Below are 13,310 nucleotides of genomic sequence, written 5' to 3' on the forward strand. Positions count from 1 at the left end.
AGAGCTTATTCAGATTTCACCAGTTTTACATGCGCTCATTCGTGTGTGTGTACCGATGTGTGCAACCTTATCACATGTGTAGATTCGTGTAACCACCATCACAGTCAACACACAGAACCATCTATCACCGCAAGGACCTCGCTCTTTATAGCCACGTCTACGCACCCCCCACCATCCCTACCCTCTGCCACCGTGGATCTGTTCTCCGTCTCTGCAATTGCATCGTTTCAGGAATGCTGTATGGATGGAAAATACAGTATGTAACATTCTGGGATCAGCTATTTTCCCACTCAGCATAATTCTCTGGAGATCCATCCAGGATGTCATAATTATCAGTAGTTTGTTCCTTTTTATTGCTGACCACTGTTCCATGATATGGACGCCCCACAGTCTGTTTAACCATTTCGACAGTTGAAGGACATGTGGGTTGTTTCCAGTTTTTGACTATTACAAATAAAGCTGCTATGGACATTCATATACATATTATGTCTATAAACATTAGGCTTCATTTCTCTGGGATAAATGCCCAAGAGTGCAATTCCAGGGTCCTATGGCGGTTGCCTGTTCGTTAACAAACTGCCACACTGTTTTCTGGAGTGCCTGCACCATCTTACATTCCCTCCACGATGTGTGAGTGATCAACCATTTTATTCTGCCAACGTGTGGTGTTACCACTGGTATTTTATTATATGGCCTTTCTGATAGGTGTATAATACCTGTTGTGGTTTTAATTTGCAGTTTTCTGATGGCTAATGTCATTGAATATCTTTTCATGTGCTTATTTGCCATCTGTCTGTCCTATTCAGTGAAATGTCGTTTGCCCATTTTCTAAGTGGATTATTTTTTTACTGTTGGGTTTTGAGAGCTCTTTATAAGTTGTAGATAGAGACTCTGTTGGGTATGTGGGCTGCACGTTCTTCCTTCCAGCCTGTGGCTTGTCTCTTCATCCACCTCACTGGTGTCTTGCACAGAGCACAAGTTTTTTAATTTTGATGAGGTCCAACTTACCAGTTTTTCCTTTTATGGATCATGCTTTTGATCAAGTCTAAGAACTTTTTAACCTAGCCCTAGGTCCTGAAGATCTATTTTGTTTCCCCAAAAGTTTGATAGTTTTTTACATTTTACATTTAAATCTGCAATCTATTTTGAGTTCATTTTTGTATAAGGTGTGAAGTTTAGGTTGAAGTTAAGTTTTTGGCCTACAAATGTCCCCAGCAGGGTTTTTACAGAGGAGAAAACAGCCTCAGAGACCTTAAATAATCACACAGCAAGGAATTGGGAGAATTGGACTCGAACCCGGGCCTATGTGCCTTTCTCCTGCTCCTACTGTAATGACAGCGTCTGGGCTGGCTCCCAAGGATGGGCCAGGCCTGGTTGGGGTTGGGGAATACCTTTATTACTCCTCAGGGCAGTGTGTGCAGTGGCCTTCTTGGGAGAGAATCATAGTCAGTCAACAAACACTGTTGGGGCCCAGGCCTCCTCCCGAGGCCCCATAGTCATAGCCTGGTAAACAGGCAGACAGATGCAGGCCATAGAGTTATTGGTGCCATAGAGGCCGTTGCCCCAAAGCCTGGGGAGCCCAGACATCCATGATGAGTTGAGAGGAATGAGTATGAGTTTGTTCCCTGAGTTTATGAAGGTGGAAAGGTATTCTAGGGAGAGGGAACAGCACACCCACAGGCCCGGAGGTGTCCAAGAGAGCCTGGGGTGCCAGCGGTCTGGGTGAAATTGGCAGGGGTGAGGGTGGTGGAGAAGTGGGTGGAGAGCACAGTTAGGGCCTCATGATACCCCTGCAGTGGACGGAGAGTGCAGAATGGCTGTGAGCAGGGAGGAGTGTGGGCAGATCGGTGGTTTTGGAAGCTCCCTCTGCTGGCTTGTAGGGGACTGGGTTAGAGGGGAGCAAGCAGGTTGTGCGGTCCCCAGTAATCAAGCGGGACTTGGCATTGGCTGTGGGGAGGGACGACATGGGGGCAAGGAGAGAGCAGCTCCCAGGGTTCTGGTGTGGACAGGGGCAGGGGCGGGGCTGATGCAGAAGTGGAGCCCAGTGGGGAGCTCCCAGTCCCAGAAGCCAGGGGTCTGGCAAACCCCAGACGCCCTCCCCCCCCCAGTTCCCCAACCCTTAATGGCCCTGGGGCTGCTCACCCCTGAGTTGCTGCCCTGGGGAACTGTGTTTAAGTGGCAGCACCACTGCCACTGCTGTCACAGAGGAGAGGTGGTTCTTTCTTGCTGCTCAGCACAAACCCTCTGTGGAGCCAGCAGTGCCCGGAGGCGGTGCCCCATGCTGGGAGCCTGGAATGGGCTGTATAAACTCAGGAAGAAACTCCTGACTCGGGCTTTCTGAGCCATTATGTGGCTTTGACGCCTCACCTGTCCCTCCCAGGAGGGTTGGGCCCTCCAAGTGCCAGAGCCAGCCAGTCCAGGCCCAGAGTCCATCAGGAGGGGCCCATCACCTGCCCTCTGACTCTTGAACCCTTGTGGCCTCAGAGTCCTGCCCTGGGCCCCTGGGCTCTGTCCCAGGTCTGACCGTGTGTCCTGGGCAAGTTATGTCCTTTCTGGTCCTGCAAGACTGAACGGGGTGGAGGTGATAGGGTAGGGCAGCTGGATCTAACTATGTCTGAACCCCATCCTCACTCTCTCTGGGATCCTTTCTCCCTCTCCGCTTCTCCTCCTGTGCATTTCCTTCCTCCTCCCATCACTCACTCCCTTATTCATTCAGCGAGCTTCACAGAACAGCTCTGGGCCCAGCCCTGGGCTGGGTGATACCCAGGACTTGGAGGTGATTCAAACCCAGTGTCTGCCCTTGGGGAGCTCCCGGTCTGGTGGGGGAGGGAAAATATATAAACAAACAAGCAAGCGTGATTCAATCCTTGGCCCCAGGAGCCCTCGGGAGGAAGCTGCCACTGCCTGGGGGGTAGGAGGGGATGGGGACGCCTCAGAGGACAAGCCCTCTGTCGTGGGTCTGGAAACGGGGCAAACAGGGGTGGGTGGGGTGGTAAGTGGATGGGTACACTGGGAGGAGGGAGGCGTCTGTGAGGCACGGAGGCGTCCAGGGCTGGGTGTGTGAGAAAATGCAGGCAGCTCAGGCTGCGGGTGCCTGGCACAGGGTGGGAGTGCCTGGCACTGGGTGTCAGGGGCCTCGAATGCCATGGAAAGGATTTTTTTCCAGGATGCCGCTGGTTGCAGGGGTGGGGGCGGGAGGAGGTCGCTGAGTTGTGGAGGGGTACGTGGTGTGATGAGAGCTGTGATTTTGCAGGGGAGGAGAGGGTGGGAGGAGCTGGTGCACCCAGCGGGGTGGACGGTGGTGCGGCCAGTGAGTGGGCAGGGCCTGCCCCCAGGGGACAGAGGAGAGGCCATGGCACTGGGGGCTGGCCGGAGGACAGGGGATGACAGGCCCAGCACCAGGACAAGGACAGGAAGGGAATGAGTCTGACTTAGACACACTGAGTAGGAAGTGCCTGGGGGACCAGATGTCCAGGAAGCCTGGCCTGGAGACTGGTGTGTGGGTCGTGGGGGCAGCGTGTGCGGAGCGCAGCTGGCCTCGAGGACGGGCTCGGACCTGCCCCCGTGGGGCTGGGCATCTAAGGAGGGACATTACAGAAGGGGTGTTTTGAGAAGATGGTCTGTGCAGGGATCACCAAGTCACAGAAACATCCATGCCAGCCTCAGTCGGCCCACCGGATCTGAAGTGGCTGTCATTCCTCCCTTCTGAGCACCGTCAGTCAGCTTCTGCCTCAGAACGTCCCCCATAGTCACAACCAGCTGCTTTGCTCTGTGCTCTGTGAGTCCTGCTGAGAACCACAGGGGCAGGGGCCAAAGATTTTTAGAAAGTACTTCACGGGAGGAAAAGGGAACGTGGGGCAGACTCTCTCCGTCACCTGCATGCTGCTGGTCAGCAGGCACAGGCCGGCCCCACACTGCCCGGAGCAGCAGAGTCCTGCGGAGCCGCTCAGAGGGAGCCCTGAGGACAGCCTCTCGCCCAGGGCTGTGGATGCAGGGTCAGTCTTCTGCCCGATGCGGGGTGGAGGCCAGGAGTTGTCCCCAGCAGCAGAGTCCTTACGGACCAAGGCCCAGAGAGGAGAAGTGACCAGCCTGAAGCCACACAGCACACTAGGGACACCTGGATTTAGGGTTCAGTCAGATCTGGCTGAGCCCAGGAAGTTCATGGGTTCTTTCATTCATTCAACGGATAACCAGTGTGCACTGCCCCGACCACAGGGAAGACAGCACGAGACAAAGTCCCCATCCCTATGGGGCTTACCTGCTATAGGGAGGAGACAAGGACTAAATAAACATGTCCAAGTCATCCCAGTGGTGACAAGGGTTGAGGAAAAGCCATGTGGGGCAAGGGAACAGATGGGGGAGTGGGGTGGGTTTATTTTAGACGGAGGAGGGGACTTCTGAGGACAGACCCAGATGTGTGAAGGAGTCAGTCCTTTGTGGCAAGGCCTGGGGAGAGCGTGCGGAGGCCTCGGGGGGATTGAAGCTGTGTGCTGGGGGAGGACGGAGGGCCTGTGTGGCTGGAGCGTGACGGGGCCAGCAGAGCAAGGACGGACATGACAAGAAGGGTCCGGGGGTCTGCACGATGGAGGGGCTGGCAGACTGTTTTGAGCAACTGGAGAGTTCTAGGCATCTGTCTGGGCTCATGTAGGGGATGGTGCAGCAGTGGGCCATGGCCTGGACTAAAGCTCTGACCCTGGGGGTGGGGAAGACCCTAGGGGTGGGCGACCAGCATGGGTGGGCTTTGACCCCACGCCCTGCCACAGGGAGGGTCAAGCAGGCAGGCCGCGGAGGCGCCTGGGCTTTCACGGAGGGGAGTGACTCAGCAACCCCGAGGGGCTGCCCATGTGGTGATGAGGATGGGTTCTGAGTATCCTGGGCCCCATCCCACAGGCTGTGCCCTGCCCCCCAGGCCTTCTCCCCTCTCTAGCCTCCATTTCCCCTTTGGGGAGAAGGGCTGGGGGCAGGAGGGGGGGACAAGGGAGACCAGCGCCCCAGCTAGACTCTAGTGAGGACTGTTCACGTGGGCAGGGCCGCACTGCAATCGAGGCCCCTGGCCTCGTGGGAAGTGGGAGGAGAAGGGATTACAATGGGGCACAGCAGGGGGGAAAAGAGGCAGGGGTGAGGAGCCAGAAGGTCCTCAGAGGCCAGCCTCCCCCATGGCTCAGACTGGGAAACTGAGGCCCAGGGCCAAGCACTAACAGGTCAGAGGAAGTGACAGAGCAGGTCTGGGGCAGGCTCCCACCCCCAGAAGGTGCCTACATCTGTGGGGAGGGGACGTGGGGCAGCGTGGGGCACTGAGCGTCCCTCTCGCGCAGATGACGTGGGCTGTGTGGTGCCATCCGAGTGCCTGCGGGCCTGCGGGGCTGAGATTGGCTGCTCCAACATCGCCTACCCCAAGCTGATCCTGGAACTGATGCCCGTAGGTGAGGCCAGCTGGGGGGAGGTCCAGGAGGTGGGGTGGGGCAGGGCTGGAACATGGGGCCCAATGCAGGTGAGGGGTCCTGGTGGCTGTGGAGTCCACTCCAGATCCAGTGCAACATCCAGGGGGGATGCTCTGCCCCTAGGGGAGGAGAGGCGCAGTGGTCATCTACCCTCGTGGCACCCATCGTGTGCCCGGCCTGTCCCAAGGACTTCCAATGGGATGCACTCACCTCGCCTCCCCTCCTCGAGAACTCCAAGTGCTGTTGGTATCACCCCCATTCTAAAGATGGGAAAATCGAGACTCAGAGAGGTTAAATGCCCTGGTTAAGGTCATGTGGTAAGAACGCTGCAAAGCTGGGCTTGAAACCCAGTTAATCTGCCTGCAGAGCTTGTCCTCCTAGTCGGTGCTGCACCACCTCCTGAGAAAGGCCACCCGCTTTCTCTTCCACATGCATCCTGGGTGCCAGGCCCTTTTACAAACTACTTCTCATTGAACGCTGTAAAGTGGGATTATTGGCTCCATTTTACAGATGGGGAAACTGAGGCACGGAGAGGGGAAAGTCCAGGGTTACAGAGTGACTGACATACAAACCAACATAAGCCCAAGTCCACTGCTTACTCTGTCAGGACCAGGAGTTCAGGACTCCCCCATATCTGCAGGCATAAGTTCCCATCTTCTGTCTCCCCCAAGACATTGCAGGCCAACAGGTAGAACTATGGGGCACGTATCAGCTTTTTTCATGTTTCTTGTGGCAGCAGCAGCCCTGACAGTCTGATACAGGGTGGTGAGTTCCCCATCACAGGAGGTGTACAAGTAGGAGCAACTTAACAAGGGGCGTGGGAAGTCCCACCTTAAGCAGAAGAGGAGACAGCTTTCTGAGACTTTTGCAGCCGAGCCTTTCCTCTCTGGGTTCTCAGGTGCTTGAGTTCTCCCTGCCACCCCCTCTCACCCCCACCTTGGAAGCTTCCTGGTCCCTCAAGTCCCACCCCTCTTCCTCCCTTTTCTCTCTCTCTCCCTCCCTCCCTCTCTCCTGCAGAGCCCAGGCCCAGGGGACATGAGTGCACCAACCAGGGATTAGATTTTGGCTCTGCAACTCGCTGGCCAAGATATTTGGGACATGTCACTTCCCTGCTCAGAGCCTCGGTGTCCTCATTTGTAAATTGAAGATAATGGCACCTACCCACCCCTCAGTGTTGTTGCTGGGATTAAACATAATAACACAGGGAAACTGCCTGGTGCAAAACTTGGCCTTGTTGTGGTTCCCACCTCTGGTCCTTGCCTTCCTCTCTGAGCTGAGGGTGGGGTGGGGGGACTCGTGAAGCCCCCCAGCGCTGACACCCAGCCATCTTTGGGCCACAACCCCTCTCTAGGCCTTGTCTGAGAAATGGGTGAAATAAGCCCCAAGTTAATCCACTTCCCGAGCAAGACAGAGATGGTGGAGAAATGTTTTGGGGAAAACCGTGAATTAACTCACTTTCCTTTGGCCCATCCCAGTCAGTCTGACAAGTGAACAGAGAGGGCCACGGGTTACCTGGGAGTCACATAGCAAATCAAACGCAGAACCAAAGGAAGGCAACCCATCCAGGCCCTAAATAGATAGCTCTCTAAGGCTGAGCCCTCAGGAAGGGGCCCCATGTTAGGCTTATCCTAGGGGAGGGGTAGAGGACAGATGGGCAGGGAGTCTGCAGAGGTGGAGGTGCTTAAATGCTTAAAGAAAAATCGCAAGAGTCCTTGGAGACAGACGCAGACCAAGGCGCAGAGAGGGGAGGTGAGCAGCCTGAAGGCACACAGCACTGAGTTGGCAGTCGAGCATCCTTCCACCTCCTTTGGGCTCTCCACACAGCCCTCTTGAGCCCATGACTCCCAGAAGGCTTTGCACGGCAATGCCTCCCCCTCCTCCATAGGGACCCTGCATTCATTTTCAGGCAAGAGCCGGGTGGGTTTTTTTCCTCCCTCTCTGGGGAGCTGCATCTCTCTTTTTCCACAGAGCCAACAAGGGGGGGGATCCACCGTGCCTGCTGGGGCCCGCCATGCACAGGAAGTGGCAGGAATTTCCAGAGGCTGGGCCACTCAAGGCTGGGGTGGGGTGTGTGCCCTGCCAGGGTGTGACCTCTAGCAGAGGGTCCCTCCCCAACCTTCCCCACCATGCCACCCCCTGCCACCCAGAGGTTCTGCCTCTGGCCTGCTGTGGGTCCCTGGGCAACTCGCTTCCCTTCTCTGAGCTTCCGTTTCCTCCTCTGTCAAATGGGTTAATAATCTCTCCCTCCAGTGAAGTCAGGGGTGTGAAAGTGCTTTGTCAACTGCAGGCTCTGCAGAAACGAGAGTAACAGCATCAGCAGCACACGTGATCACAGCCCGCACTGGTGCTGCCAGCCAGCCGCAGGCTCAAGCAGCAGACCCAGAAGTCCCCGCAGCTCGCCTCGGCCTCCCCAGGCCCCTGTCGTGGGGTCTCGCTGACCTCAAACATCCTCAGCCCCTCTGCCTGCAGCCCTCTCTCCCGGGAGGCCCATGGTGCTGACGGGGGGCCTTAGACAGCAGGGCACGGGCAGGATAGGCTCCCAGGGGCCAGGGCAGGGTCACAGCAAGCCCCCGTCCCTGACCCCCAGGTCTGCGAGGGCTGATGATCGCAGTGATGCTGGCCGCGCTCATGTCGTCGCTGACGTCCATCTTTAACAGCAGCAGCACGCTCTTCACCATGGACATCTGGAGGCGGCTGCGGCCCCGCGCTGGCGAGCGGGAGCTGCTGCTGGTGGGACGGTACAGTGGGTGGAGGCCATCACCCCCAGGAGCGGCTGAGTAGTTCCCAGCCAAGTGACCAGCCTTCGTGCCCCCACCAGCGGCAGGCTTGGAGGGATGGATAGGAGTTTGCCAGTTGGAGCAAGGATGCCAGGAAGGAGGCGAGAGAAGGGACCAGAGTGTCCCATCCATCCACCTCCCGCAGGGCTCTCCCGTCCACCCTTCACGGTCACAGCCCTCATCGGGGCTGCATCTCTCACCCTGAGCTGGATCCCTCTTCAGGGTCCAACCCTCCCTTCCCCTACCTTCCCAGAGATCTCTCTTTCTCCCCCAAATCTGAGCCCCCAGCTCTCCTGATGAGTCTCAGCTGCCCCAAGCCACTCAGGACTGGCCACACTCAGGCCGCAGCTGTCGCCCTGGCCCCCAGGTCCCTGGCCCCACTGAGCCCATTCCCTCCTTGCCCTGCTTGTCCTCTCCTTATTCACCTCAGCAACTCACCTGGTCTTCCTAGACTCTGCCCAAGTGTCCCCTCTTCCATGCAGCCCTCCCTGATACCCCCAACCAAGGAATCAACCCCTCTCCCCTCTAGGCCCTGGGGGACAATTGCCAGATTCCTCCCACAGCACATGTGGCCAATTAAAGGTCCAACTGGTCTCCCCAACACCGCTCCCATGGGGCTGGGCACTCAATGAGGATAGGGGCCCCTCCGTCCCCATATCCAGCCATGTATCCGGGAGTCCTGTAGGGGTGCACGTGGCCATGGATGATGAGGGTTGGTGTCTCTGAGTGTGTGCACGTGTTTGTGCACTATTTGGGCCCTCTCCCACCCCTCCTTCTACCTCTGAGCCATGTGACCCCCGCCCTGGCTGGTTGAGGGGTCCAGACGGCTGGTGCTCAGCTTGGCCAATGGTGCACCCTCCAGCCAGGAGTCCAGCATGCCCATCCTCAGGGTGGGGTCTCCCTGGAGCTCCAGGCATTTGTCCCAGTGATGCAAAACAGCCAGCTTCTGTGGGAAGGGCCCTGTTGGGACATGCCAGACACGGGCGAGTGTGAGCTCATCTGCAGGCTCATGGCCTCCTCCAAAACAAGGGCCTCCCACCTCCCGCTGGCCAGGACACTTCCCAGTCGGCACATCCTGGGCATTTGACCTCTTGGCCACCTCTCCTGCTCTGGTTTCCCTGCCTCTCCTCAGCTGCTGTGTGGCCTGGGGGGGACCCTGCTCCTCTCTGACCACAGTGTATGTGTTGGCCCTTTGGCCTGGGACACTGGTGGGCCTGTACCCACCTAGTGGCCCTCATGTCCCCTGCTAATGTCCCTGCTCCCGCCAAAGCCAAAGTCCTGCCCTGGTGTCCCCTCTGTGCCGGCTCACCCTCCCAGCCCCCCTCCCCTTGACCTACTTCTTACCCCTTCTGCTAAGTCAAGCCCCTCTGCCCCTACCCCTCCCAGGCCCTGCCTGCCTGGCGTTCAGCCTCCCTGTGGGGCAGGGCACAAGGCTGTGTGACACTGGGCAGTTTGCTCACCCTCTCTGGGCCCCAGTTCTCTCAGTTGCCAGTTCAGTGGAGGACAAAGGGCACAGTGCCAGGTGTCAGGCTGGGTTCAGCTCTGCCACCCCCCCTCCTGAAGCACTGGGACACTCTCCAACACCTCCAGCCACTCAGACGCCATCACAGCCCCCTGCCTAAAACACTCCCATTCAAGTGGGGTTTCCTAGGCCCCGTGGGGTCTTGGGTCTCTGGTAGGATGCAGCAGCATGACCACAGCCTCAATCAAGGAGATGTGGGACTTACAGAGAGGGGTCAACAAAGCAGAGCCAGGCGTCTCCGGAGCAGGCTGTCGTGGGGCAGGGACAGGCAGGGGCAGGCAGGGGCGTGTCAGTGACCCCAATGGTCTCATCAGGTTAGGGGAGGCCAGAGGAGCTGTTATAGGCTGGGCTGGGGCAGGGGAACGAGCAGCGGTGACCTCACCCCTGGACCCTAACCTTTGCTAGCTCCAAGCCCCTGCGCTCCAGCCCTTCTCTCCCTCTATTTCCCTCCCCTGCTGTCCCAGCTGTCTGCTGTTCTCTGCTGCTCAGTGCACAGAGGGCCAGGCCTTCCCGGAACCCTGCATTGAGCTGGGCAATAAGGGGGACTCAGAGAGATCTCAGACCCCCTATCTTGAGGGGCTCCCCTGTGACCATGGCTGCAGGTGATGAAGGGGACCATTCATGGTGATGGCAGTGTAGGAGGGGGTGGGCTCATGAAGGCTCCTTGGAGGCTGAGGAGGGTTTGCAGGGGGAGTTGGGGGAGGGCATTCCAGGCAGCAGGAATGGCCTCTGGGTTTGGGGGCACCTCTGGCAGCCTGGGGGCAGCTGAGTGGGAAGCAGGAGCCTGGAGGGCGGTCAGAAGCCAGGCCCGGCTGCAGCGGCCCCAGCCTGTGCAGAGATGCTCGGCCTGGTCTTGGGCAGTGGAAGCCTGTGTGTGGAGGGTGGGGTGCGACAGCACTAATGGAGGCCCGCCTGTGCCTTTGAAGAGGGCAGTGCCCGCCTGCCTGCCAGGCTGAGGGTTAATTAGCCTTAATCAAGGCGGCACCTCCTTCCTCCACCCTCTCCCTCAGGCCTGAAGGGAAGAAAGGGAGGCGGGCGGCGGGCAGCGGAGGACCCACCCAGCTGCACACGCAGCTTCTGTCACCCCTGCCAGCCTGGCAGGGTTCCAGCGGGTCTCACCCACCACCCACCTTGGGGGTGAGGGGCGCCAACTGCCCAGGACACGGATGAGGGGCACTCAGCTAACAAGCAGCAGACAGACACCGTGCCCCAGCCCTGTCCCTTTATCTGGGCTCCACACCCCTTTAAGGCTCTGGGGGGTCCCTCCTCCTGGAAGCCCTCCTAGATTGATGTTTCCTCTGGGCTCAATCGGCCCAGCCCTGAGGACAGGTGACAGGCTCGTCTCTTTTCTGTGCTGGACTCTGAGTGTGGGCAGGCACCAGGGCCTGTTCATCGCCGAGTCGGGCTCCTAGCGCAGTGCCCCACGCTCCAGTGGGCTCCCGCCAGTCGTTTATTGCCTGAAGGAGCAAAGTGTGTCCAGGCTGTGGAGGGCTCTCGGCAGGAGCTGACAGGAGGCTTGGAATCAGGGTGGGAAGGGGGCTCACACTGGCTGGTTGGAAGCACTCAGGATCCGTAGCTGGGGAGTCCTGGCTCCCACCGCCTGGCTCCAAACCTCGCACTCTTAGGACGGAGGTTGCCTGTGACAGGCGAGTCAGCAGCCAAGGGCTGCAAGGGTGGGGGTGCGCCAGCTACAGGTCCCAGCTCCTGCCAAGGCCTGGTGGCCTGAGAAAGCACGATGTGCTCGAGAGCTGCCGGCAGGCCAGTCTGGCCCAGCTGTGAGGACAGCGGGCCATTCACACGGTCACCAGATGTTTAGTGAGCACCCACTGTATGCAGGCGGACATGGCCGAGAAGGAAAGAGGTGAAGCCCTGCCCTCCCGGAGCTTCTGGTTGGGAGGGGGAGACAGTCAGACACCCACGCAAATGTGCACTAGACGTTAGGACAGGTGCCTTGAGGGGGGAGACAAATGGGAGACCCTTGGTGGCCATGGAGGGGCGCTCTACCGGCTGACTCAGTGTAGACCCCAGGGGAGGGAGGAATAGCCAGCGCTGAGTTGGGGCTGTACCTGCAGGTGGCAGGGAGCCATGGGAGGGTTTGGGGCAGGGGCAGGCCTGGCCAGGCCACCGGTGGAGTGAACCAGAGGCCAGGGAGTAGGCAGGAGCTGGGGCAACACGGGACAGACTGGGGAGCAAGTCCTACTTACTGGGCGAGGCGGGGGGTTGGAGAAGGGTCTCAGTGAAGTCTGCTACCCACTGCCGCCCGCAGGCTGGTCATCGTGGTGCTCATCGGCGTAAGTGTGGCCTGGATCCCCGTCCTGCAGGGCTCCAACAGCGGGCAACTCTTCATTTACATGCAGTCAGTGACCAGCTCCCTGGCCCCCCCGGTGACTGCAGTCTTCATCCTGGGCATCTTCTGGCGGCGTGCCAATGAGCAGGTGGGGGCGGGACAGGACCAGGGGTCAGGTGCAGTGGGGAGGCCTCAGCCTGTCCCCACAGATGTGCTGCAGCATGCCCAGATCCCCCCCTGCTGCTCTTGTGTCTGTGTTGGGGGGTGCTGGTCTCCCTCCCACAGCCCCACATGCTCTGCCTCCCTTCTCCTCAGGGGGCCTTCTGGGGCCTGATGGCAGGGCTGGCGTTGGGCGCCACGAGGCTGGTCCTGGAATTCCTGTACCCGGCCCCACCCTGTGGTCACTCCGACGTGCGGCCCGCCATCCTCCACAGCATCCACTACCTGCACTTTGCCGTCGCCCTCTTCATGCTCAGCAGTGCTGTTGTGGTGGCCGGGAGCCTGCTGACTCCGCCCCCCCAGGGTGTTCAGGTGAGCCTGCCCTGACCCCTGACCCCTGCATGTCATCCCTGACCCTGACCCCTAAGAATTTTGACTCTAGTCCCATTCTGATCCCTGATCCTCTCTGACTTAAGAATTGTCCCCTAACCCTGGCTGGCCCTGACCCCTGTCCCTTTTTGAATTCAGCTGCCATCTTCTTATCACTGACCCCTGACCCTGTCTGGGTCCACCTCCATCCTGGGACACTCCGTCCTCCTGTTCCTTGCAGATCGAGAACCTTACCTGGTGGACCCTGGCTCGGGACCTGCCCTTGGGAGCCAAAGCAGGCAAGTAGGCAACTGTAGGCACTCTCTGTCACTTCCCACCCTAAGGCTGGGCTGGAGGCATGGGCACCAGTGTGACCTTGTGTCCCTCATCTGTCCCTGTCCCTCTCCAACCCCCTCCAGGTGACGGCCAACTGCCCTGGAAACATGCCTTCTGGGCCCGTGCCTGTGGCTTCAACGCCATTCTCCTCCTGTGCGTCAACATCTTCCTCTACGCCTACTTCGCCTGATGCTGGGCAGGAAGGTGGGAGCCCTGAGTCCTGGGGCACACCCCCCTTCCCTGAGGACACCGAGGCCCAGAGAGGGCCGGACTCCCCTCACTGCCACACAGTGGGGCAGTGCCCAGGCAATGCTCAGGGCCTGGCTGAGCCAGTAAAGCAAGAGCCCTGAAAAATTAGGGGGGAATGGGAAAAAAGAGTGTGATATTTCAAAAATAGCACCAAAGTAGTCATAACTGGA

At 58.8% G+C, this 13,310-nt stretch overlaps 1 protein-coding gene across 4 annotated transcripts in view; it reads left to right on the forward strand.

The window, feature by feature from the left end:
• Nucleotides 1–13,081, forward strand: part of SLC5A10 (solute carrier family 5 member 10) — a 57,297-nt gene extending 44,216 nt beyond the window's left edge. For 2 of the 4 annotated variants that reach the window (XM_063110245.1, XM_063110246.1), the window contains 6 exons: nucleotides 5,316–5,423; nucleotides 8,029–8,179; nucleotides 12,007–12,175; nucleotides 12,343–12,558; nucleotides 12,797–12,854; nucleotides 12,975–13,081. In XM_063110245.1, coding sequence (XP_062966315.1) covers nucleotides 5,316–5,423; nucleotides 8,029–8,179; nucleotides 12,007–12,175; nucleotides 12,343–12,558; nucleotides 12,797–12,854; nucleotides 12,975–13,081 — 809 coding nt within the window. Of the gene's footprint in view, nucleotides 1–5,299; nucleotides 5,424–8,028; nucleotides 8,180–12,006; nucleotides 12,176–12,342; nucleotides 12,559–12,796; nucleotides 12,855–12,974 lie in introns of all 4 variants that reach the window. The other 2 variants (XM_063110244.1, XM_063110247.1) reach the window with 2 other exon arrangements.
• Nucleotides 13,082–13,310: the final 229 nt, after the last annotated feature.

This window comes from Cynocephalus volans, chromosome 10 (assembly GCF_027409185.1).
Source record: "Cynocephalus volans isolate mCynVol1 chromosome 10, mCynVol1.pri, whole genome shotgun sequence".
Taxonomy (NCBI): Eukaryota; Metazoa; Chordata; class Mammalia; order Dermoptera; family Cynocephalidae; genus Cynocephalus; species Cynocephalus volans.